The sequence below is a fragment of the Pristiophorus japonicus genome, chromosome 12 (genome assembly GCF_044704955.1).
Source record: "Pristiophorus japonicus isolate sPriJap1 chromosome 12, sPriJap1.hap1, whole genome shotgun sequence".
NCBI classification, from domain to species: Eukaryota; Metazoa; Chordata; class Chondrichthyes; family Pristiophoridae; genus Pristiophorus; species Pristiophorus japonicus.
The window spans coordinates 65,380,022-65,407,023 of record NC_091988.1 but is presented as its reverse complement, the minus strand read 5'-3'; the positions used below and the strand labels follow the sequence as shown (position 1 = coordinate 65,407,023).

The 27,002-nt window shown below is 43.6% G+C and overlaps 1 protein-coding gene across 1 annotated transcript in view; it reads left to right on the top strand.

Moving 5' to 3' along the window:
* arih2 (ariadne homolog 2 (Drosophila)) overlaps positions 1-27,002 on the top strand; it is a 101,249-nt gene that overhangs the window by 14,507 nt on the left and 59,740 nt on the right. The window contains exons 2-5 of the mRNA XM_070895600.1: positions 3,041-3,379; positions 23,264-23,331; positions 24,924-24,987; positions 25,110-25,257. Of these exons, the coding sequence (XP_070751701.1) occupies positions 3,146-3,379; positions 23,264-23,331; positions 24,924-24,987; positions 25,110-25,257 (514 nt within the window). The 5' untranslated portion in view covers positions 3,041-3,145. The remainder of the gene's footprint in view (positions 1-3,040; positions 3,380-23,263; positions 23,332-24,923; positions 24,988-25,109; positions 25,258-27,002) is intronic.

The window sequence follows — 27,002 nt, the reverse complement described above, 5'->3', positions numbered from 1 at the left end:
CTGGAGAAATACCATCAATGCTGTCTCCGCAAGATCCTACAAATCCCCATGGAGAATAGACGCACCAACGTCAGTGTTCTTGATCAGGCCAACATCCCGAGTATCGAAGCACTGACCACACTCGACCAACTCCGTTGGGCGGGCCACATCGTCCGCATGCTCAACATGAGACTCCAAAAGCAAGCGCTCTACTCTGAACTCCTACAGGGCAAGCGAGCCCCAGGTGGGAAGAGAAAACGTTTCAAGGACACCCTCAAAGCCTCCTTGATAAAGTGCAACATCCTCACCGGCACCTGGAATCCTTGACCCAAGACCGCCCTAAGTAGAGAAGGAGCACTGAACACCTCGAGTCTCGTCGCCGAGAGCATTCAGAAAACAAGTGCAGGCAGTGGAAGGAGCGTGCGGCAACCAGACTCCCCACCCACCTTCAACCACTGTCTGTCCCACCTGTGACGGAGACTGTAATTCCCGTATTGGTCTGTACAATCACCTGAGAACTCCCTTTTAGAGTTGAAGCAAGTCTTCCTCGATTTTGAGGGACTGCTGATGAATGACATCTCGGCTCACTGTAAATTGCAAGTAGTGTCTGTTGAGGCTAGACAGTTTGTCACGTAAAAGTTTTGAAATTAATTTTGATCTTTTGAAGTACATTGTAGACAAATAATGCTGATGCTGTCCTTGGCATACTTGTGATGCCTGAACATACATGGAAAACAAAGTGTTTACCTCCTGAGGGCAATATGTGAGCTTATGCGAGGTGAAAATAATTAAAAACCATGCGATTAGATTGGAGCGGAAAGGTCAGCTTGCTCCTTATTCACCTTGCTTGTCTTTAACCCCTCAGCCCTAGGACACAAGTTTAAAGGTCAGCTTCCTATCATTCCACGTTCAACACACTAGTGTACACAGAATATATTGTGTGACTCTCGCCACCCCTGTGCTACAATATTATATTGACACCAATATGCTTTAGGGAAAAATCGCACATGTGCCGACTTGTATTAATGTTGTACCATGTTCTACTTGTGTGATGCTCTTCATCAGCACCCACTGCTCCCATGGTTAGTACGCATGTCAGACAGCTAGTCACCTGCCCTTCACACTAGTGTTACATAGGTAAAGATGCTCTCTCCATTCTCTCCCAAGTTTCAACTTAGTATAAGTTCCACACTATCCGCATTATGTTTCTAGAAATCCCTGTTGAGGAAGAAAGTTTACCAATGCAGTTGAGCGAAAATTTCACAGCCACCATTAATTCTCTCTCTCTCTCTCTCTCTCTCTCTCTCTCTCTCTCTCTCTCTCTCTCTCTCTCTCTCTCGCTCTCTCGAACACCCTCTCCTCTCTCGTACACCTGAAATTCTCGTGACAACATGCCAATATCTTGTACACTTAGCTAAATGTAACTGAATTAATCTTTGGTGTTGAATTTTGCAAGTGCCTTCCTTTCTAGAATTTCCCATACTGTTTCTAAAAACGTTTTTTAAAAAACAGTTGTGAAATCATTGAATCCAACTGATTTTACGTGGTGTGTTAGGTTCTTCAACCCTGAAGGTCATTACAACCAAACCCAATCCTTGCTTGACGCCATCTCATACTAAGATCATCGGATGGTGATCAAGAGCAGAATCTCCAGCTGATTTCTCTTTCCCCCACCGCCCCCCCCCCCCCCCCCCCCCACCCCAACCCCACCCACGATCAGTCCAATTGTTGGAATCCCAACTGCTGTCTCTTGAAATCAGCTAACTCCACACATCCCGTGGATGTAACCTGGGACCATTGTGGTCTGGGTGGCTCGCTATCGCACCAGGCATCCATTCAACCACCAGAGAGCTAATAAACCAGGATTAAAACCCTCTGAGCATTGTTGCAGCATTTCTACATCAAGACAGGTGTTTTTCTCGCGTATGCTGACCATAATTAATTACAAAGTATTACGAACTATTTACATCACCGGGACAGGTTTTCAGCCCAACAGATCTATGCCGGTGTTTATGCTTAACACCTTGGAGTGCATGTCCACAGATTCCTGAAGATAGTAGGACAGGTAGGTAAGGTTGTTAAGAAAGCATATGGGATGCTTTCCTTTTTAGCTGAGGCATAGGGTATAAAAGCAGGGAGGTTATGCTAATACTGTATAAAACAGTAGTTGGGCCAGAGCTAGAGTACCGTGTACAGTTCTGGTCGCCACATTACAGGAAAGATGTGATTGCACTAGAGGGGGTACAGAGGAGAATTATGAGGATGTTGCCAGGACTGGCAAATGTTGGCTATGAGGAACGATAGGATAGGCTGGAGTTTTCTTTGGAGCAGGGGAGGCTGAGGGGAGATTTAATTGTGCTGTATCAAATTATGAGTGGTCTAGATAGCATGGATAAGAAGGATCTATTTCCCATAGCAGAGAGGTCAATAACCAGGGGGCATAGATTTAAAGTAATTGGTAGAAAGATTAGAGGGGAGTTGAGAACTTTGTTCACCCTGAGGTTGGTGAGGATCTGGAACTCACTGCCTGAAAGGTGGCAGAGGAAGAAATCCTCAACACTTTAAAAAAAAAAAAGTACTTGGAAAGGCACTTGAAGTGCCGTAACCAACAAGGCTGCGGACCAATAGCTGGGAAGCGGAATTAGGCTGGATTGCTCTTTGTCAGCTGACACAGACTGAATGGCCTCATTCTGTGCTGTAAATTTCTGTGATACTGTGACCAGTACATATCAATGCTTTCAGGAGATGAGGGAAGGAAATAAAAGAGAGTGTTACCTTATTGTTGTAGGTAACTTTCTTTCATTTATCATGACATAAGAAATAGGAGTAGGGCATCCGGCCCCTCGAGCCTGCTCCGCCATTCCATAAGATCATGACTTAACTTCTATCTCAACTCCACTTTTCCGCCCGATTCCCATATCCCTTGATTCCCTTAGTTCCCAAAGATCCGATCTCCGCCTTGAATATACTCATTGACTGAGCATCCACAGTCCTCTGCGGTAGAGGATTCCAGAGATTCACCGCCCTCTGAGTAATAACAGTTCTTTTTTTTTTCTTCCAGTCATCCAAACGACAGATGAAGAGTGGAAGTGACCACTGACTCGTAAATACTGCATTTTATTTTTGGGTTTGGTAAAGTTTGTGGTGTATTCTCACAGCTGCGACCATGTCGGTGGATATGAATAGCCAGAGTTCTGATAGTAATGATGACTATAATGGAGACTCTGAGGAGGAAGATCAGGTCGATATGAGTGACTATTACGAAGGGGTAGCAAGCGATGTGGAGCAGCAAGGTGCAGACTCCTTCGATCCAGAGGAATATCAATTTACATGTCTGACGTACAAGGAGTCCGAGAATGTACTAAACGAACAAGTTGACACCATGGCAGATGCTCTAAAGGTAAGCCTTTAGAAGAAGTTGAGTGCATATTTCTGACAAATGTTGACCATTTCCAAATGTTAGGGGACTAACTTTCGAAAATGAGAAGAACTCAAGCTCATGTAATGAGTCGTGCTCATTTTAATTTTAATTTGAGCAAAATAATTTCTAGTCTAGTTTCCACCCTTTGTAAACAAACTCTTGCTGTGGTATAGTTCCTTGGGTGGCAGCAGTCCAACTGGCACTTAGTCACATATGAACTGTGTCGGTGTTGGCAGGCTATTTGACTATACATTGTTCGAGTTGATTCCTGCCCTCACGTGATTCCCACACATGCGCACTTTGCAGTCGGTGTTTCTGGATGGCAATCAGCATTGGGAAAGTTGCCGGTTATTTTTCTCTCTCTGCCCTCTCCTTGTCCCTTAAGTGGTAATCTTGCAGCTGACACAGCATAGAATTAGGCCATTCGACCCTGTGCCGGTTCTTTGAAATAGCTATCTAATGCTGGCTCTTTGCAACAGCTATCCAGTTAGTCCCACTCCCCCAGATCTTTCCCCTTGACTCGGTTAAATTTTTTCTCTTGTATAAATCCGCTTCTCTTTTGAAAGTTACTATTGCTGGCAACGTACCCAACATGGTGAGCAGACAGTGCTGCACATACCTCTGTATGGCAGTGTAACATATGTGGTGCCGGACTAACCAGGTTACACATCTAGCATAACTGCGCATGTTGTACACCAAGCAGATTATTGGAGATACTGGGGGTACATCATGGTAAATGGATGTTGGGGCATATGTCATACCCTCGGGGCTTGTGGTCAATAAAACACTTTAGAGGGGCTACTTGGGTGTTGCATTTTACGGTCCCCTCGATCTGAATTTTTATTGTATCCTGGGCCATGTTCCCTCTAATTTTTTTCCCTTTAACTTTGCGGCACGGCTGTATAGTATGTGCCATATCTCTTCCAGCGGAGCAGCTGGTGAGCGGCCTGCGCAGGACCTCGCGATTGGTGCATGGCCATGCTGCACCTGACTGGGTAACATTGATCCTGGGTCTGTTTATGCTTGCTCACGTTTTGCTTTCAGTTGAAATGTTTTTAAATACACGTATTTTGTTTCTTGGGTGTTTTTAGAAGAGGTGTGATCAAAAGACATGTATTGCTTTTTGGAGCCTAGGGACAGGAAAATGAGGTTAAACCAGTTGATTTGAACACCATATATAATGGTCTTTGATTGTTTGAAATAATTAGAAATTATATCCGAGAAGTCAAATGCTGTGGGTAACAGGTATAGTAGTGTAGTGGTTATGTTACAGGGCTAGTAATACAGAGAACACAAGTTCAAATGCCACCATGGCAGTTTGAGAATTTGAATTCAGTTTATATTTTTAAAAAAAAATAATAAAAACCTGAAAATAAAAAGCTGGTATCTGTAAAAGTGACAGTGAAAACTGTAAAACCCCAACTGATTCACTAGTGTCCTTCAGGGAAGGAAACCTGGCGTCCTCACCCAGTCTGGGCCTATACGTGATTCCAGTCCCATACTGATGTGGTCGACTCTCAACTGCCCTCTGAAGTAACCGAGTAAGCCATTCACTCTGTCGCAGGATGAGCAATAAATGCCGGACTTGAGAGCGACACTCCAATCCTGAGAATGAATTTGAAAAGGTGCAACCCTTCTACTGGCAGTGTTGTGTTCAGTGGTGTCACCACAGCTCTGTTTAATTTTTCAGTGACTGAAACGTCAGAGAGAACACTAGAGCCTGTGGGGTGGGAAGGAAGAAAAAGAACGAGGCAATTGGTTTGCGTTTCACCCAAGACAAAATGGCCAAAATCACAATGCGATCCTTCAAAGGCCAGTAAAATCCCGAAGCTTCATGCAGTAAGACTTTATTCAGTCTGAGATACCACACTTGATCTTCTGTTGCATGCGACTCCCTCCCACTCAGTGTCAGTCGTGGATCAGTGGGTATCACCCTCGCCTCTGAGTCAGAAGGTTGTGGGTTCAAGTCCCACTCCAGAAACTTGAGCATAAAAATCTAGGCTGGCACTCCAGTCCAGTACTGAGGGAGCTCTGTACTGTCAGAGGTGCTGTCTTTCGGATGAGATGTTAAATGGAGATCCAGTCTGCTCTCTCAGGTGAATATTAAAGATCCCATGGTGCAATTTTGAAGAAGAGCAGGGGAGTTATCCCGGTGTCTGGGGACAATATTTATCCCTCAATCAACATTACTGAAAAATAGATTGGTCATTATGACATTGCTGTTTGTGGGAGCTTGCTATGCACAAATTGGCTGTTGCTTTTCCTACATTACAATAGTGACTACACTTCAAAAAGTACTTCATTGGCTGTAAAGCGCTTTCGGAGGTCCAGTGGCTGTGAAATCCAACTCTTTATTTCCAACTCAATCTCCAGTTGTATTAAGTCTCCCTTCAAACTGAGTGGCAACATGGGATGAATTTAATTCAGATCATTTGTTTTTGGTATTCTGTTACAATACATGGATATTTATTACCTCTAGATGGGAAACCAGCGGGATCTGATGGGACCATGTTATGGTGCCACTTGGTCAATGAAAGGGCTGTGGTAATTGAATAAGTCAAATTCAAGGTCTATGGGTTTTGTTCCAGTATTTGGGGGATTGCGTACTGCGATTTCCATTTCATTCTGCCTAAAATAGAAAACCACTGGCCTTATTGTTAGTTACATCAAGCAGCTTCCTTTTCATGACCACTAAAGATTCATTAAACTAGTCCTTCAACGCACCCCTCTTTTTCCTCTTCAAGTTCACGTTTAAATAAATGCAGCACAATGCTTTTGAAACTTGCGGCATAACAGATCCCACATTGCTAATGGTGGGGTATGATATAATCTTAACCAATTCATCGAGACCCCCTTGATTATTGTGGAGTATCTTTGCGATGTGTGATACCCTAATTAAACCGAGGATGTATGGTTATCCTTTGTCCGATTTCATTTTATCCACTTTGATACTTTCCTGAGGCCTGAGTGAATGTCGTCTTATTTTTTATTTTTCCCATTCTGGGGAAGTGCTAAACCACAGCTGTGTCTTTCCAAGTTAGCATTGTTGAAATAGGGAACTTCTGTCTAATGGAGAACAATTCCAAACTGGAATCTACCATCCCATGATGCAGGGAGTTAATATGTGGCACAGAAATGTGACTGATCTGTCTCCATTTTACATGTTCTGCTTACTACAATGCTCTCGTAGTCAGTTGTGATTGAGGCACTATTTTTCAATCTACCTGTTCTGATATTTTATGTACAAAAATTGTGTGTCCCACATTTATTGTCTGAATTGGACCTGTGTGGAGTAAGTGCATGAAACTTGAACACTTCTCTCAATCCACAAGAAATATTCACATCATAAATTAGAGCTTGATTGACAATTGCGGCATTATTTGTCTTGTTTTGATTTCCAACATCTATTCCGGAGGTTCTCAACTACTGACCAGTGATGCTTTAATCTTAAATAATAATCTTTAAGTGACCAATGTGTTTCAAAATCTAGTTGTGAAATGTTTTTTAATCCCTGACAGTCTCTGCATATACTGTACAGGTTATTGGTGAGGCCATACCTGGAGTACTGCCTACAGTTTTGGTCTCCATATTTAAGGAAGGATATACTTGCATTGGAGGCTGTTCTGAGAAGGTTCACTAGGTTGATTCCGGAGATGAGGGGGTTGACTTATCAAGATAGATTGAGAAGGTTGGGCCGATACACATTGGAGTTCAGAAGAATGAGAGGTGATCTTATCAAAACATATAAGATAATGAGGGGGCACGACAAGGTGGATGCAAAGAGGATATTTCTACTCCATAGGGGAAACTAAAACTAGGGGACATAGTCTTAGAATCAGGGGCCACCCATTTAAAACTAAGATGAGGAAAAATTTCTTAGAGGGTTGTAAATCTATGGAATTCTCTGCCCCAGAGCGCTGTGGAGGCTGGGTCATTGAATATATTTAAGGCGGAGATAGACAGATTTTTGAGCGATAAGGGAGTAAAGAGTTATGGGAAGTGGGCAGGGAAGTGGAGCTGAGTCCATGATCAGATCAGCCATGATCTTATTGAATGGCGGCACACTCTGGCCAAATGGCCTACTCCTGCTCCTATTTCTTATGTTATACTAACTATGCTAATCTTTATCTTAATTTTGGTCAATATATTCTCGCTAGTTATTTGTTGAGGGTGTAACTGTCCAGAAGTGCCTTGCTTTATGGTTCATGGTCATGAATGCTCCACAGATTGGTGAGACACAGTTTTGTGTCTATCATTCTCCACAAGAATCTCGTGATTTAGGTGATGCCACTTGCAGGTCCTGTAATTCAAGTAGTCCTTTCACCTGTTCTGTGGATGTTGGTGTTGGCTCTGCTGCCTAACTAGTATTCCCTGGCAAGGACTTGAGCACATGAATCTAGGTTGACACTCCAGTGCAGTGCTGAAGGAGCGCTGCACTTTCGGAGGTGCCATCTTTCGGATGAGACGTTAAACCGATGTCTGCTCTCAGGTGGATGTTAAAGATTCCATGGCATTAGTTCAAAGATGAGCAGGGAGTTATCCCTGGTGTCGTGGGCCAATATTTATCCCTCAATCAACATAACAAAAACATTATCTGGTCATTATCACATTGCTGTTTGTGGGAGTTTGCTTTGTGCAAATTGGTTGCTGCATTTCCCACATTACAACAGTGACTACACTCCAAAAGTACTTCATTAGCTGTAAAGCACTTTGAGATATCCGGTGGTCATGAAAGGTGCTATATAAATGCAAGTCTTTCTTTTCACGCTGAGCAAGAGGGAAGAGAGGGGGCTTTGTCAACATGAAAGTCAGCACTGATTTGTTAAAGGCAAATTGTGTTTGACTAACTTGATCAAGTTCTTTGAAGTAATGGTGAGCGTTCATGAAGGTAGAGCGTGGTAGTGAACAGTTATTTTCAGACTGGAGGAAAGTGTTCACCAGAGATTGGTATTGGGGCCATCGCTCTTTTTGATATATATTAATAACCTGGACAGGGCATAATTTCAAAATTTGCAGATAACATAAAACTCAAATGTCGTAAACAATGAGGAGGATAGTAACAGACTTCAGGAGGATGTAGACAGACTGGTAAAATGGGCAGACACATGGCAGATGAAATTTAACGGTGAGCAGTGTAAAGTGATGCATTGTGGTCGGAAGAATGCAGAGAGGCAATATGAACTAAATGGTACAATCTTAAAGGGGTGCAGAAACAGAGAGTCCTGGGCGTTAATGTACACAAAACTTTGAAGGTGGCAGGCTAAGTTGAGAAGGCTGTTAAAGCATAGTGGATCCTTGGCTTTATTAATAGGGGAATAGAGTACAAAAGCAAGGAAGTTATGCTAAACCGTTGGGCCTCAGCTGGAGTATGGTATTCCCCGTTCTGGGCACCACACTTAAGAAAGGATACCAAGATCTTGGAGAGGGAGAAGAGGAGATTTACTGGAATGATACAGATATGAGGGACTTCAGTTATGTGGAGAGGTGGGAGAAGCTGGGGTTGCTCTCCTCAGAGGACAGATGGTTAAGAGGAAATTTGATAAGAGATGTCGAAAATCATGTAGGATTTTGATGGAGTAAGTAAGGAGAAACTGTTTCCATGGCAGAGGGGTCAGTAACCAGAGAACACATATTAAGGTGTTTAGCAAAAGAACCATAGACAACATAAAGAAACATTTTTTTAATTCTGAGTTGTGATCAGGAATACACTGAAATGGAAGGGTGGTGGCAGCAGATTCAATAGTCTCTTTCAAAAGAGAATTGGATATATACTTGAAGGTGCAAAAATTTACAAGGCTGTGGGAAAAGAGCAGGCAAGTGTGCAAGCTCTACTAAAGAGCCGGCCGGCACAGACACGATGGGCTGAATGGCCTCCTGTGCTGTACAATTTTTTGATTCTAACATCTCTGAGCCAGACAGGCAATGGATTGAGGCACAGCGGTGCACAAAGCATCAAATCTGATGAAGCCAAAGTGACTCCCTCCTCCTCCTACTCAACCCCCAGTCATATTGAGCACTTAAGATGTTGCATATTTTGAAAAAAGAAGCCATACTTGCTTCAGGCATTTTTATTTGTTGAGCCAAGTGATTGATGTGGTGAAATACATTGAAGTTTCTGTTGCCTTTTAGTTTAGAGCCTCTGTTACATCTGACTCCAGATTATAATGATTTACCTCAGACCTCAGATATAATCTTGAGGTGAGATTTCATCTTCACTATTCCCTCCGCCCACCCTGACCATGCATCAAGGGTGGGGGGGGAGAACAAACTATTTCTCCACATGGGTGGGAAATTGTCAGAGATGGACTATGCTGCTCTTGTGCAATTCCCAAAGGCTTGATTAAGAGATGCTTTGGCAGAAGGCCCACTCTATCTGCAGTAATCGATGCAGGTTGTGAAGCAAAGTATAAAACCCCGCACTGAAGAAAAGCTGGAGTACTGTGGTTTATAGATCAAACAGTAGACAGTGTCACATTTCTGTGGTAAGAAAATCCATTGTTCAAATAAAAAGCTAATTGTTTCTGGTTTGCTAATTGCAGTAACATTGTCATGTCTGACAACCTGATTGCAATCAATTAAGAGAGCAATAGATGCAATGCAAAAGATCAATGGTTTTATCAGACATCACAGCAAAACAACATGAAGGCTCAGACACTCAAATAGCAGCATGCATACATACCTCAGACTTGTGGAGTTTCTAACTCTGATCTTCGTTCCGTTGATCGCTTCGTGCAGAGGTTACCAAACTGGGGAGGGCGGAAGAGGTTATTGAGGGGTGCAAGAAGGACCCCATAGTGGTTGGGAAGTTCCTAGGATCTGTTCCTGCTTCGCCGGCGTCACGTTGACATAAGTGCAATGGAATCACCGTGTAAACGGTGTAAACAGAACAGACTTGTTGGGCCGAATGGCCTGCTTCTGTGCTGTATGTAAACGGAGGATGCCAGCCACAAGAGCAAAGAAAGAAAGACTTACATTTCTATAGCGCCTTTAATGACCAACGGATGTCTCGAATGCTTTGCAGCCAGTGAAGTACTTTTGGAGTGTAGTCACTGTTGTAATATGGGAAATGTGGCAGCTAATTTGTGCACAGCAAGCTCCCACAAGCAGCAATGTGATGAACAGATAAACCTTTTTTTGTTGCTTGGGGGTAAATATTGGTCAGGACACCTGGGATAACTCCCCTGCTCTTCAAAATAGTGCCATGGGATCTTTTACGTCCACCCGAGAGAGCAGACGGGCGATGCTGCGGAGGTGGAAGTAGGCAGTCTTGGTGATGGGGAGGATATGGGATCGTAAGCTCAGCTCAGTTAGGATGTCAAGGTTACGAACGGTCTGGCTCCGCCTCGGATATTGGCCAGGGAAGGGGATGGAATCGGCTAGGGAATGAAGTTTGTAGCTTGGATGGAAGATGATGGCTTTGGTCTTCCCATATACAGTATTCAATTGGAGGAAACTTCTACTCATCCAATATGTCGGGCAAGCAGTGCAACAAATCAGAGGCAGTATAGGGGTCAAGCAAGAGTAAGGTAGAGCTGGTTGTCGTCAGCATACGTGTGGAACCTGATGTGTTTTCAGAAGGGGGCCCAGGATAGATCCTTGTGGGGGGGGCGGGGGGGCGGGGAGGAGACTCCAGACGTATCAATGTTGGAGCAAAAGTGTAAGGATGCAGAAATAAAACAATCAAAGTGACAAAATTGCTGAACTATTCTGATCTACCAGCTGTATCTGCACTAACATTAATTATGGAAATATCCTTCTTAAAAAGAATAGGTAGTGGCTGGGACATGAAACTCTGAAGGGGGCGCAACAACAAAAAAAACATTTGGGAACCCCTGGATAAAAGTGGTGTGACACTAGGATATACAAATGAGAAAGCCCCAGATCCCTGTTTAGTGAGGTAGCCCACCCCAGCAGGAGCAGCTATGATTATCCTCTGGGCACTCCGCAGGCGCTACATTGTCAGAGTGAGACATTAAGCTCCAATGAATATAAATGGTCCCATGGCACTACTCGAAGAGAAGGTGAGTTCTCCCTTGGCCAACATTTATCCCTCAACCAACGCAACAAATTGTCTGATCAATCATTTGCTGTTTATGGGACCTTGCTATGCACATAACATTGAATATACTTCAATGGAACCGCTACCACAAGGAGCAGTTGAGGTGAATAACATAGATGCTGGGAAGCTGGATAAACACACGACTGAGAAAGGAAAAGAAGGATATGTTGATTGGGTGAGATGAAGAGGTTTGAGAGGAGGCTTGCATGGAGCATAAACACTGGCATGGACTTATTGGGCAAAATGGATGTGTGTTTGCTCTAAATACTATATAATATGTAAAAGTAATTAATTGGCTTTAAAGCACTTTGAGATAACCTGAAGATGTGAAAGGTGCTATATAAATTCTTGTATTTCTCGCTCTCCCTCCCTCTTGCTCTCTCATTCAGACTTTCTCCTGTCCTTGTATATATGTGTCTCTACATCAGTACATATGCAGGTGAGGAATTTAGTAGAATCAAGAGCAGAACTGATTTTGTGCAACTTTTTTTTACTTTATAAAATCAGTTATCACATTGAAATAAATCTCTGTAGAATACCGGAGGCATCATTTTGAAATGTACCAGATACTTTAATCCCATGCAGCTCAAGAGTCTGATGCACTTTCGCATGTGTGACGGAAAAGTTAAATTCAATCATGTGCAGCACACATTCATTTTGAAACCTAGTTAATAGAGAATCAATCCTGAGAGTTTCTCAGGATTATGTGACTTGATGACTACAAATAGTTGCTAGACCACTTCTCTTTCTCTCTCTCTCTCTCTCTCTCTCTCTCTCTCTCTCTCTCTCTCTCTCCTTTTTTCTCTCTCTCTCTCTCTCTCTTTTTTCTCTCTCCTCTCTCTCTCTCTTTCTCTTTCTCTCTCTTTTTCTCTTTCTCTTTCTCTCTCAAATTTTATCTCACCCATTTGTTTTATCCTGCACACTTGCTTCTCGCTGTATCGTTGAGATAAGAGGTCCGAAATTTAGGTCCGCCAGAAAGCTTGCGCACCTGAGTTTCCTACCTGGTTTTACTGCTGGGATCTATGAGGAGGCCTGATGATTGATTTTCAGGACTTTTTTCAAAGTTTCACCGGAAGTCGGTCATAGTGGGGCAGGAGATCGACAGGAAGGCAGGCTGAGGTGCTGAATTTTGGTTGGGACTGGAACTCTACCGTTGTCAATCAGTGGTGGAGCGATGGTGACGTCACAGCGTGCATGCATCACCACGCTCTCTCCCCTCTGTTAAAGGGGGGAGACACTCTCATTTTTTAATCTTTGGCCACTGGACCACCAGGGAGGGATTCAGCCGGGCCAGCGGCCTGGCACCCAAGAGGGGGTGCCTGGCTGCCTGGCCAAACCCATGGGCACTATCTTGCCAGCCAATTGGGTGGTCGGCCAACAAAAATAAATACATGGCGGTCGTGACAGTGGGCCCTCCCCTTGAAGGGCCGCCGTGCTGCCAGGCAGCATTCACTTCGGAAAAGGTGCACGGATAGAAAAAACTGTTGGGGCACCACGCGGTGGGGGATCACTTTTTTGGGGGGGGCGGGGAGGATGAATTTCGGGCGGTTTATTTTACAGGTAAGGGAGAGCGGTGGTTCGCGTTCTGATGACGAGCTTGTGGCAGTCATCATCATCATGGCGGAAACGGGTCCAGGCCAAAAAATCCCCGACCTGAATTTAGGTCGGGGCGGCCATTTGATCACAGCAGTGGCCACGGGATTCCGCCGCATGGCCGCTGCAAACGGGCAGTATCGAGTATTTCTGAGACCCTTAATTTCGGCCCCAAGGACTTATTCTACCACCTCCTATTATGGACTAATGCATTCTATCCCAGGATCCACAAAACTGAACATCTTTGCCCTCTTCTCCCCATCAAGATTACAGAAACTTGGGTTGTATTCCCTGGAATTTAGACGGTTAAGGAGTGATTTGCTTATAATTTACAGGATATTCAGGGGAACTGGTAAGGTAGCTGGAGAGAAACTATTTCTGCTGGTTGTGGAGTTGAGGACGAGGAGACATAGCCTAAACATAAGAACCAGGCCTTTCAGATAATGAAGCAGTCCATGCCGCATGCAGCAAGACCTGAACAACATTCAGGCTTGGGCTGATAAGTGACAAGTAACATTCGTGCCAGACAATGACCATCTCCAACAAGAGAAAGTCTAACCACCTTCCCTTAATATTCAATGGCTTTACCATCGTAATGAATCCCCCACCATCAACACCATTGACCAGAAACGTAACTGGACCAGCCATATAAATACAAACCTTTCCACCATCTACAAGGCACAAGTCAGGAGTGTGATGGAATACTCTCCACTTGCCTGGATGAATGTAGCTCCAACAACACTCAAGAAGCTCGACACCATCCAGGACAAAGCAGCCTGCTTGATTGCCACCCCATCCACCACCTTAAACATGTACTCCACCAACGCACAGTGACTATAGTATGTACCATCTACAAGATGAACTCCAGCAACTGCGACCTCTACCACCTGGAAGGACAAGGGCAGCAGGCACACAGGAACACCATCACTTCCAGGTTCCCCTCCAAATCGCACACCATCCTGACTTGGAAATATATCGCCGCTCCTTCATCGTCACTGGGTCAAAATCCTGGAACTCCCTCCATAAGCACTTGGAGCACCTTCACCACACAACTGCAGCAGTTCAAGGCAGCGCCTCATCACCACCCTCTCGAGGGCAATTAGCGATGGGCAATAAATGCTGGCCTTGCCAACGATACCCACATCGAATGAAGGAATAAAGAAATTAGGAAACACTTCTACATGCAAAGGGTGGTGGCAGTTTGGAACTCTTTTCTGCAACTGGCAATTGGTGCTGGATCAGTTGTTAATTTTAAATCTGAGATTCATTTTTTGTTAACTAAAGGTATTAAGGGGTATGGAGCTAGTTTACATCAGCCATGATCTCATTGAATGGTGGAAGAGGCTCGAGGGGCTAAATGTTGCAACTCTTATATAAGAACGTAAGAAATAGGAGCAGGAGAAGGCCCCTTGTGCCTGCTCCGCCATTTCATACGATCTTGGCTGATCTGATCATGGACTCGGGTCCACTTCCCCGCCCGCTCTCCATAACCCCTTATTCCCTTATCGGTTAAAAAACTGTCTATTTTGGTCTTAAATTTATTCAGTGTCCCAGCTTCCACAGCTCTCTCAGGCAGCGAGTTCCACAGATCCACAACCCTCAGAAGAAATTTCTTCTCATCTCAGTTTTAAATGGGCGGCCTCTTATTGTAAGATCATGCCCTCTAGTTCTAGTCTCCCCATCAGTGGAAACATCCTCTCTGCATCCACCTTGTCAAGCCCCCTCATAACCTTATACGTTTTGATAAGATCACCTCTGAATCTTCTACATTCCAATGAGTAGAGGCCCAACCTACTCAACCTTTCCTAATAGGTCAACTCCCTCATCTCTGGAATCAACCGAGTGAACTTTCTTTGAACAGCCTCCAAAGCAAGTATATCCTTTCATAAATAGGGAAACCAAAATTGCACGCATTATTCCAGGTGTGGCCTCACCAATACTCTGTACAACTGTGGCAAGACTTCCCTGCTTTTATACTCTATCCCCTTTTGCAATAAAGGCCAAGATTCCATTGGCCTTCCTGATCACTTGCTGTACCTGCATACTAGCCTTTTGTGTTTCATGCACAAGTACCCCCAGGTCCTGCTGCACTGCAGCACTTTGCAATCTTTCTCCATTTAAATAATAACTTGTTCCTATGTTCCCCTCCAAGTCACACTTTTCACTTCCTCCTGTAATTTGTGGGCATTTTAAACCCAAGCTTCTACTTCGAACTCTTGTCAGCTATAGCTCAATGGGTAGCACCCTTACCTCGGAGTCAGAAGGTTGTGGGTTCAAATCCCACTCTAGGGACTTGACTTAAATCCCTGCTTTTGTGATACGTTAAACTGAGGCCCCTGCTGTCTGCGGTGGACTTAAAAGATCCCATGGCACTATTTTGAAAAACTGGTGTTCTCCCTGGTGTCCTGGCCAGTATTTATCCCTCAATCAGTGTCACTAAAAACAGATTTTGTGGTCTTTATCAGATTGCTGTTTGTGGGAGCTTACTGTGTACAAATTGGCTACCGTGTTTTCTACATTTCAACAGTGACTACACTTCAAAAAGTACTTAATTAGCTATAAAGCGCTTTGGGACGTCCAGTTGCTCTAAGTGCAAGTCTTTCTTTCATTTAATTATTTCATAATTTCTCCTAATCTTTTCATTTGGTGTCATTGCCTGGATTTATCAAGAGAAGAAACTCCATTTAAAAAAAAAAAAAAATACTTTTCCAGTAAATTGGAGCTCCATTTTGTTTCTGCAGAACTTGATGCAGGTGTGGCAATGGTTCCTAAATGTAATAAGTAGCTTGTTGGCAAGATTTCAGTTCACAAGCTGCTTAAGCAACTGGATGATTTCTGCATAAATGGCATCCTTTCAGGCCAGTATCGTATCTTTTTTGAGCAAAGATAAAAGTTACCTCTTGACACTATTACTCTGATCTACCAAAGCTCCGATCAGCTGATGTAAAAACAAGAGCCACATACTGCGGATACTGGAAAGCTGAAATAAGAACCGAGAATGCTGGAAATACTCAACAGCATCTGTGGAGAGAGAAACAGTTAACGTTTCAAGTTGATGACCTTTCAGTTCTGATGAAAGGTCATCGACCTGAATAACACTCTCTCTGTCCACAGATGCTGCCTGACCTGAGTATTTCCCGCATTTTCTGTTTTTATCTCGTGATATAACTTGAACCAATGCTGGAAAACTGTGTGCAAGTGTTAATGACTCAGGAATACCTGTGAAAGTACAAATTCTCAAAGCAAAACTCAAATCTACAAACTCAAACTGTACTTTTGTATTTTTTTTTTTAAAAAGACGATCCTGTATGGAGTGAGATATTTCAAGGCTTTTGGAGTTTGTGTGGTATTTGCTTTTGTTTCAAGTCTTTCAGGAGGAAAAAGGAGCTTTTTTATCACCTTTCCCCCACCCCCTCCACTGAACACTGACACCTTGGCCCCAAGTTTCCACACATTACAAAACGGGTGCCCCTCCGAGCTGGACGCCCATTTTTTGCGCCAAAAACGGCGCCTGAAAAAAAAACCGCGCGATTCTGGAGCGCCCTGCAGCTCCATGGCAGCTTGGCGCGGCGCCCAGGGGGGCGGAGCCTACCACTCGCGCCGATTTTGTAAGTGGGAGGGGGCGGGTACCATTTAAATTAGTTTTTTTCGTGCCGGCAACCCTGCATGTGCGCGTTGGAGCGTTCGCGCACGCGCAGTGTGAAGGAAACATTGGCACTCGGCCATTTTTGTAGTTCTTTGTAGCTGTTTAATTTTTGAACATTTTTTAATAAAAGCACATTGCCCTTCTATGATTAGCACTGAGGCTTCTTGCAGCAGTGAGAAGGCTGCAGGAAGCCTCAGAAGTTGAGGCAACCGTTTCCCGACGGCCTCTCTTTCTCCCCCCCCCCCCCCCCCCCCCCCCCGTCGGGAATGGCTGCCTCAACTTCTGAGGCTTCCTGCAGCCTTCTCACTGCCTCCTCCTCCGCCCCCCCCCCCCCCCGCCCGTCGTCGGGAATGGTTGCCCCCCCCCCCCCCTGCTGCGGTCAGGCCCTCACTCCCTCCCCCCCTCCCCACCCCCCGCTGCGGTCGGTCGGTCAGGCCCTCACTCCCTTCTCCCCCCCCCCCCCCCCCAGCCCGCCGTCAGGAACGGCTGCCTCCTCCCTACCTCCCGTTCGCGGGAATGACGCCACACCGCTGAGCTGACTGTAAGGCTTCCACCTCAGGTGGAAGGCTGCTTACTGCCCCTCCCTCCCTCCCGTTCGCGGGAACAACGCCACACCGCTGAGCTGACTGTAAGGCTTCCACCTCAAGTGGAAGGCTGCTTGCTGCCTGCTTAGTGCCCGACTGCCCCTCCCTTCCTCCCTCCCGTTCGCGGGAACGACGCCACACCGCTGAGCTGACTGAACCTGCCTGAAGCACTTTCACACAGGTAGGAAGATGGTTTAGTTAATCTTTTCTTTGCTTATAAATGTTTATTCAGGTTGGATTTATTTGTATAATATTTATATAAGTATAAATAAGGATTTATTGTAGAATTTAATGACTTCCCTTCCCCCCCCGTTCTGGACGCCTAATTTATAACCTGCGCCTGATTTTTTAATGTGTAGACAAGGTTTTTTCAGTTCTACAAAAATCTTCACTTGCTCCATTCTAAGTTAGTTTGGAGTACGTTTTCACTGTGGAAACTTTGAAATCAGGCGTCAGTGGAAAATTCTGTTCCAAAGTGAAACTGTTCTAACTGACTAGAACTGCAGAAAAAAAAATGAGGAGAATTGCGATTTCTAAGATAGTCCGTTCTCCACCAGTTGCTCCTAAAAATCAGGCGCAAATCATGTGGAAACTTGGGCCCTTTAAGTGGCTATTCTTCATGTGTGACCTTAGACAGTGAGCTGTGGTACTTCGATTCAGCCCCTGTGTTGCATTAACCTGGGAAGCTCAGTCGTTGCAAAATGTTAGAAACTCCCCCGAGTTTCACCCCTGATCTTTTTGTAATCCCTGTTGCTTGAGTTGTCTGACAGCTGATCCCAAAACATACTGTAGTACTTTAAAAAAAAAACTGCATGTATAATTAATTTACAGTACACCATTGCTTGCTCTATAGGTAGGTGACTCTTTTTGAAAGTTATTGTTGAGCAACTACTGATCAAAACCACGATCAGAAATAGCTTAACACTTTAGAAAACTTTTCGCACACACGAGAGAGGTAGCAAGCGGAAATACTTTCAGAAATCATGAACTAATGTGCCCAGAACAGTTTTGTGTCAAGTGCAACCAATAGATGAGTAGAAGAATAAAAAAACAAATACATGAAAAAAGACTTGTATTTATATAGCATCTTTCACGACCACCGGACATTCCAAAGTACTTTACAACAAATTATTTTTTTGAAGTGTAGTCACTGTTGTAATGTAGGAAACACGGCAGCCAATTTGCGCACAGCAAGCTCCCACAAACAGCAATGTGATGATGACCCAGATAATGTGTTTGTGATGTTGATTGAGGGATACCTCACCTGTTCTTTGAAACAGTACCATGGGATCTTTTACGTCCACCTGAGAGCAGACGGTTGGGGGGCGGTGTCTCGGTTTAATGTCTCATCCGAAAGACAACACCTCCAACAGTGCAGCACACCTTCAGTCCTTCATTGGAGTGTCAGCCTAGATTTTTTTTGTGCTTATGTGTCTGGAGTGGGACTTGAACTCGCAACCCGAGGAGAGGGTGCTAACTAGCTGTGTGCTCCAACAATGGCCAGATTCTGCTGTCAAAATAACATTGAGGCTAATGGCGCTTGCTATTATTTATGCGCAAATGGTACAGCAACATCAGGCGAGGGGCAAATGCACGGTTAAACGCGGACATCCAAAAGTTGCTGTCCGAGTTATCCGTTCTACGGTTAGCTTGGCGAATGTACCATCTTGCTGCCTGCCTCAGCATTGAAATGCCTTGAATGGCGAGTACTTGCTGTATTTACATAGTGGGTACGAACTAAACTCGCCACAGAATCTTGTCAATTCATTTCAAGTCTTAAGTACACTTTTAATGACAAAGTTAGGTACTGCCAACATCTGCCACTGAAATTTGTACAAGTGTGGAACCTGTTCCTTCAGCTTTTAATTGTTGGAGATTTTAAAAATGTTAAATTTAACTTTCTTTTAACTTTTCCTTTCTGTCTCTTTTCTTTCTCAATGCAATCTTACCCTTTATTTATCTTTCTATACCTGAATTTGTGCTGTCAATTCCACAGTTGCTTGCTCTGTTCACATGGGTCCCAGATGCCCTGTTTCCATTGCTGTCACGTTATCAGCTTGCACTTTCAGCAACTTGCCATGCAAAACAAAACCTAAACATGCAAGGGCATGTCTAACCAGCGGTAGATGCTGTTAGATGTCCTGCTACAACAAAATCTGGCAGAGAGCTTGTGTTGATGTGCAGTCACTGTTGTGTAGACAAATGTGGCAGCCAGTTTGTACACAGCAGGATCCCGCAAAACAGTGAATGAACAAGAAACGTGACTACCTGTTTTGGATGATGGCTGAGGGAGGAATGTTGACCAGGAGACTGGGAGAATTACCCAATCATTTTTAAACATGGGTTCTTTTGTATCTACCCGAATAGAGAAATGTGGCTTCAGTTTAACATCTCATCTGAAAGACCGTACCTCTGACGGTACTGAAGTGCCAGCCTAGATTACTTGCTTAGGTCCTAGAGTGGAGCTTGAACCTAAAACCTTCTGACTCGAAACAGTGCTACCAACTGAGGCAAACTGCCACATATGTAAATCACTTGCTGTATTCCCAGCAAGATTAGATAGAATCAAAGAATAGTACAGCACAGAATGAGGCCATTCGGCCCATTAAGTCTGTGCTGGTTCTTTCGAAGAGCTATCCAGTTAGTCCCACTCCCTCACTGTTTAGAAGAAGCCTCCTGTCTTTCAGTGTTTGAAAATGTATATCTATAGAATTTCTTAAAAGTAATGCTGAAAAGCCAAATTAGTGCAACTTGAACTTTTATAATTGCACTGTAACTTTGATATGTCCTGTAAATCTACAAGAATGGTGTATGTAGTTTTAAAGAATGTACAGGAACCTTTAAAGAGTGGAGTGATCTATTTTACAGTAGCTGAGGAGATGATGCCTATGTGGACACAGTGGTGGGTGTTACAATAATATATGTACGTTTAGTCTTTGGAATCATTTACTTTTTCAAGCATTTATGAAGCGTTCAATAATTTAAATTGATCTAAATTTTACATGTGAAAGAATATTTGAACACTTATGAGGAGCAGAGATAAATGCAGAATTAGGGAATGGGTTGGGTGGGGAGACACGAGACCAAAAAGAATGGGGGTGAATTTTTAGGAATTTTTTTGAAGGTAGGGGAGAAGAGATGATGTAGTGGTTTAGGTAATCGGACTCTACGACTAGTCTGGTGTCATTACTTTCCCAACAAGTTAATTTGAAGATAAAGATATCTCATGGCTTCGATGTTAGCACGCTGCTGCTAAATTGTTCTCTGCTTGCTGTGCCTGATCATTTATTTGGAGGCCCATTACATCAGAGTTGTGGTTTTAGGATGTGTTTACTCTGGTTACAGCGCACGTGATTGTGCATTTGGCAAGAGAACATAGAAACATAGAAAATAGGTGCAGGAGTAGGCCATTCGGCCCTTCTAGCCTGCACTGCCATTCAATGAGTTCATGGCTGAACATGCAACTTCAGTACCCCATTCCTGCTTTCTCACCATACCCCTTGATTCCCCCTAGTAGTAAGGACTTCATCTATATTGTGTGGGACATGCTGGATGGATCAGAAGGTCTTTTCCTGTTTGTGTATTTTTGTACAAACTTGACTTCAGCCAGCAAGTAACGCTTGTCCCTTTGGCTGTAAAAATGAAATGCTACCTTAGCTGCAGTTATAAAATCTCCCACCAGCTTGAAACATTGTGGATTTTTTAAAACAATAGCTGAACAAAGACAGCACTGTAATTTGAAGGAGAAACAATAAGGGTGACTTTGGGCACTGACTCCTTAGATAAAAGGCTTCCATCGAAACATTAACCGGCCGCTTTCTCTGTCACGATAACTAATGTGCTGTGCATTTCCAGTGTTTTCTGTTATTTTTAAATTTGTTTTTCAGCAGTCCTAGTTTTTATTTTACAGCTGGACTTCAATAGATGAGTTCAGACCCACATCAGACTGATTGCAGGTTGCATCTGCTAACTTGTGAAATGTTGGTGAAAGGCTTTTATTTTTGAGACTGCCCAGATAAAGATGTTGCTCTCAATCTTTTCAAATTGTGATAAAAAAGTAAATCTTTGTACAATGCAGCTATTGCTAACATGCTTGTTTGAAAACTGAGATGTAGACATTACATTTCTGAGGAATCTGTATTCCGGTAGTGTGCATGGCCTTTCAGTCACTCTCATCTCTCCACATTGTGGTCTCGCTCAGTTACCACTGACTACTGTCTTTCAAATGAGTGAAATCTGCTAATTAAAAAATATCTTCGGGCTCAGTATCCTTATTGTACAGAGTGTTGCTATTTTTAACTGTTGGTTTCTGTTTAGAATAGGTGAAGGAAGGACATTCGATTGAATTGTGCCACATCTCAATTTGTATTTTGAGCTTTGTGTTTATTAAGCTGACGAGGGTGTTAGTCCTATGGAATGGAACATGTTGCCATGTTGGGTACCCTATACCAGCTTCAAGTGCTCTTCAGATTTGATAAAATTCATGTTAGATGCCGAGCAAAGCTCCCGATAGCCTGTCCTCATGCACACCCCTAACTCCAACCTAAACCAACTCGTAACCCAAAGCAAGCACTCTATTCGGAACTCCTACACGGCAAGCATTCCCCAGGTGGGCAGAAGAAACGTTTCAAGGACACCCTCAAAGCCTCCCTGATAAAGTGCAACATCCCCACCAGCACCTGGGAATCCCTGGCCCAAGACCGCCCAAAGTGGAGGAAGAGCATCCGGGAGGGCACTGAGCACCTTCAGTCTAGTCGCTGAGAGCATGCGGAGAGCAGGCAGCGGAAGGAGCGTGCGACAAACCAGACTCCCCACCCACCCTTTCCTTCGACTGTCTGTCCCACCTGTGACAGAGACTGTAATTCCCGTATTAGACTGTTCAGTCACCTGAGAACTCAATTTGAAAGTGGAAGCGAGTCTTCCTCGATTTCGAGGGACTGCCTATGATGTTGATGATGATGAAACCCCTAACTCCAACCTTCAGCACAGTAAATATTTCTCTCGCGAGTTGTCATGGCTTCTCTGAGATTCCACAATCAAGTATCAGTTTATTTCACCCAGCGCCCTTACAGCCAACAGAAGGAGATTTTCATTGCTCAGCCTGGATTCAATTAGGACTTAGACAACTGCTGAAAAGAGCATCTGCTAAATGGCTGTGCCATGCAACTCCCCCTTCCCCTCCCCTTTATTTCTTCATGTCTGGGTACGGTAGCATACTGGTTATGTTACTGGACTAGTAATCCAGAGGCCTGAACTAATGATCCAGAGATGTGAGTTCAAATCCCACCACGGCAGCTAGGGGAATTTAAATTCAGTTAATTAAATGAATCTGGAATAAAAAGTTATCGTCGGTAATGGTGACCATGAAAGCTACCAGATTGTCGTAAAAACCCAGCTGGTTCACTAATGTCCTTCCCTGAAGGAAATCTGCCGTTCTTACCCAGTCTTGACCTATATGTGAGTCCAGCCCAACAGTAATGTGGTTAACTCTTAACTGGTCTAGGAAGTCACTCTGTTGTAACAAGCTGCTACAAAGAAGTATCAAGGACTGCAGCGGTTCAAGAAGGCAGTTCACCACAACCTTCTCGAGGGCAATTGGGGATGGGCAATAAATGCTGGCCTTGCTAATGGCGCCCCTTGTGAAGAAATTAAAAAAAAATGTTGGCAATTAATCAATGGCCAAAAACAACATATTGCTCCACATGGGAAATATTAAAAAGTAGTGCAAGTTGTGCAGTGATAATGTAAGAGTTGTATTTGGGCTAATGGTATCAATGTCTTATAGTACCATTGCAATATAGAGTTAAGGAAGCATCTTAAAACAAGTTTGCCATCCAGTCAATCTGTATTATGGACATGAGAGATCTGAAGGTTAGTTGCATTGAAGCTTCTAAGTAGTGTTAGACTTGATACAGATTTATTTATTCGTGACCTAGTCTGTCAAATTTACAGGTGTCTCATTCACTTCTGTTTATTTTCAGGTTCAACCATCTGTAGCCAAGCTTATTTTAGTTAACTTCCATTGGAAATCCTCCGATATTTCAGAAAGGTAAGAAATATCCCTCAGCTGTTGAGGTTACTTCGTATCTACAGCCTTGTATGTTTGCAGAGCAGCCTGACTCTGTCTCTTACTATAACCCATGGTTTGTTGGCTGAAAATACTTGGCTTTAAATAAACTCTCCTGACTGCAGCCTGTTCTCAGCTCTGAAATAACTTTTATATGTATTAAAACAGTGGAATAGATCATAATGTTTATTATCTGTAGCAAGTTAAATTTGCATTGAGTGACAGTGCAATAAATTTCCAAACTTTTTGACATTCCTGTTTTTGTTTTGGTACAAACTTTTTTTTGTCCTAAGGGGGTTATATGAACAATTTATAAATTGAGAAACCTAGGTGAAGGACTATTGTGGAGGACTAAACCAAGTTGGATAAATCAAACAGTGGCAATCAAAATCAAAACTGCAGTCTCTCATCCCTGGAATCGTTATTGTAAATCTTTGCTGCACCCTCTCTAAGGTCTTCACATCCTTCCTAAAGTGCGGTGCCCAGAATTGGACACAATACTCCAGTTGAGGCCGAACCAGTGTTTTATAAAGGTTCATCATAACTTCTTTGCATTTGTACTCTATACCTCTATTGATGAAATCCGGGATCCTGTGTGCTTTTTTAATCACTTTCTCAACCTGTCCTGCCACCTTCAATGATTTGTGCACATATACCCCCAGGTCTCTCTGTTCGTGCACCCCCTTTAGATTATACACTAGTTTATATTGCCGATCCTTGTTCTTCCTACCATAATGTATCACTTTTCTGCATTAACCTTCATCTGCCACGTGTCTGCCCATTCCACCAGCCTGTCTCTGTCCTCTTGAAGTCTATCACTATCCTCCTCACTGTTCACTATACTTCCAAGTTTTGTGTCATCTGCAAATTTTGAAATTGTGCCCTGTGCACCCAAGTCCAAATTATTAATATATATCAAGAAAATCAGTGGTCCCAGTATCGACCTCTGGGGAACACCATTGTATACCATCCTCCAGTTGTCACATGTATTAAATGGAATTGCTGTGTTTCGAGGTAATGTCAGAAGGGCACGTTACACATGTATCAAGGTAGGTAGCAGCCCTTGGGGAATCCACAACCCAGGTTATCCTGCGTTGCAGGACTAATGTGGCTATAGGAAGGTTACCTAGAATTTATTGCATAGAAACAGTCCATTTGGCCCAACTGGTCTGTGCCGGTGTTTATGCCCCACACGAACATCCTTCCAGTCGTCTTCTTCTAATCCTAGCAGCATGTCTTTCTATTCCTTTCTCCCTCAGGTACTAATTAGCTTCCCCTGAAATGCATCTATGCTATTTGCCTCAACTACGCCACAATCTAGCCACTTCCTAGGTAAAGAGTTAACTGACCATCAATGTTCCCACTAAGATGCGTTGCCGCGCAGTAATTTGAAAGGTCCCACGCTGGCCGCTCACCACCTTTTACATTGTAGATACCATGCATGCGCAGAAATTTAAAGGGGCTGCTCATTAAAAGAAACGGACTGCATGGAACAAAGCGCAGCTTAGAGGGAACTTTGCTGAACAAAGGTGAAGGGCAAAGAAATCACTTGAGTCTGATCCTCTTTCTTTCAGGCACAAATCTAATCCGACTCAGCTACTGGTGGAAGCCAGAGTTCAGCCGAAAACAGCAAAAAATGTAAGTGTTCATAGCGAACAGCTGGATTTAGCTTTGAGTTGTTTCAAGATATGGAAAATACTGTTGGTGTAAAGTGGTATTGGTGTATCAACGCAGTTTGTGTATTTCGTTTGTTTCCCCAGACGTTTATCCATTCTTCCCATCATTGTGGCGTGTGCCTGCAGTCAGTGCGGAAGGAGAACTTGCTGTCCTTGCCCTGCCACCATCCGTTCTGCCGCAGTTGCTGGGAGCAGCATAGTACTGTACTGGTGAAAGATGGCATCGGAGTGGGTGAGTCAAGGATGCAATGTTATAATACACGAGAGGATCATGGCAGTCATTCTTGCTAATGTCTGCCTGCAACTTTCAGATGTTGCAAGAGTTTTTCCGTCTGTTGTTCAAATGGGTTGATGTCCAAAAATGCCTTTTTAAATTTAGCAGCAACATGTGTCTTTGGAAACTTCATCCGACCCCCGCTACACAGCCAGCTGGTTGAGGCATTCCTTTTGGCAGCATGGCGGCAGGACTTGGGTTCATACCTGAGATTCCCCAAGTACCTGACCTTGTTTATACCATCAGAGTGGGATGTCAAATGGAAACAATGATTTTTTTGCCTTGTGAGTGGGCCCATCATCCTGGGCCCCTCTTCCACCTGTTACTGACTGGCTCCAGGCTAGTGTTGGTAGAGGCCTTGGTGCTTATCTTGGCTGTTGGCTTAGCTCGGGGTGAAGGATAAAAATATTTTCATATCCACAAATCTAGCCCAAAAGATGTGTTTTTAATCAGTTATTGGTCAGGCTTTTTAATGGGAAGCCGGGCCAGGAAATTAATATTATCAATGTGTGGTGATTTAAAAATCTCTACCTACCCATAATGGAAACTTTAAAAAAAACTGCAAAAAATATTTTTTAAATGATGTCATTATTTTGGTCCCGTTTCTCACCCTGGAGAGAGGGAGGCAACGAAGGGTCCTTCTTTCCCACATTATCCAAGTGAGGAGTCACAATGTCATAAAATCCACAATTTGTCCACCATCCCAGCTTCAAAAGTTTAAAAATTGGGGTGGAATTGGGTACGTTGGGGGTGAATGGCCTCTTGTCAATCTGTGATGTGACAACAGGGCTGAGGTGTAGGGTTTGTTCTCTGGTTACCAATGTTCCCACTAAGGTGAGCGTGCAGCCATGTAATAATCTGCAAGGTCCTGCGTAGGTCGCTCACCGGTTTTAAATTGTAAATACCGCACATGTGCAGAAATTTAAAGGCCTTGCAGAACAAAGTGCAGCTTGCAGGGAACATTGCTCTAGGGAGATGCAAAGCGGAAATAAAATGCCTGTTTTGAAAGAGAAAGTTGAGTTGGGAGTATGCATCCCAGAAAGTGGTTGGTTGGGCATGAAGCCTTGCTCACCTTGTCCTTGAGAATGGTGCCCGAGGCAAGACTCAAGAAAATTTGCCATAAATACTCCCCAAGTTTAGAAAGTTGTAAAAAGCTGACCCTGAAGGCATGCATCCGACAGTGAAGGAATCATTTTACGGAACACACTACCTCAGAAGAAACGATTGATTTGATATCGTGAACAAGTACAAAACATTCCTGTCTTGTGATTGAAGAGAAAATTAATGAATGCTGAAAACGCACATTGCATGAGCCAGCAGCTGAAAAGGGAAAACGGCTACTGTTTTGAGTTTAAGGCTCTGCTCGAAATGTTAAGGATTAACTGGAATGGAGTGGAATGGAGATGTAAATGTTAAGTTTTTTCCCCTAGATAATTTTATTTCCAGTACTTGTTTGTTTCTAAATGTTGTCTGGGTAAGTAAATGAAAGCTGCTAGAGTAAGGCTTGTGATTTATACATTATGATCCAGTGGACTCTAAACCAATTTAAAATTGGGAATCGCATCTTGTTCTTTAAACCCTCAAAGATATGTTCCTTCCTGTATTTGTAATGCTGCATTTTATCAGGGGATATGATTGCATGTTGCACTTCAGATCTTTGATAAGCCTACAAGTGTAGTAAATTAGATATAAAGCAATCAAGT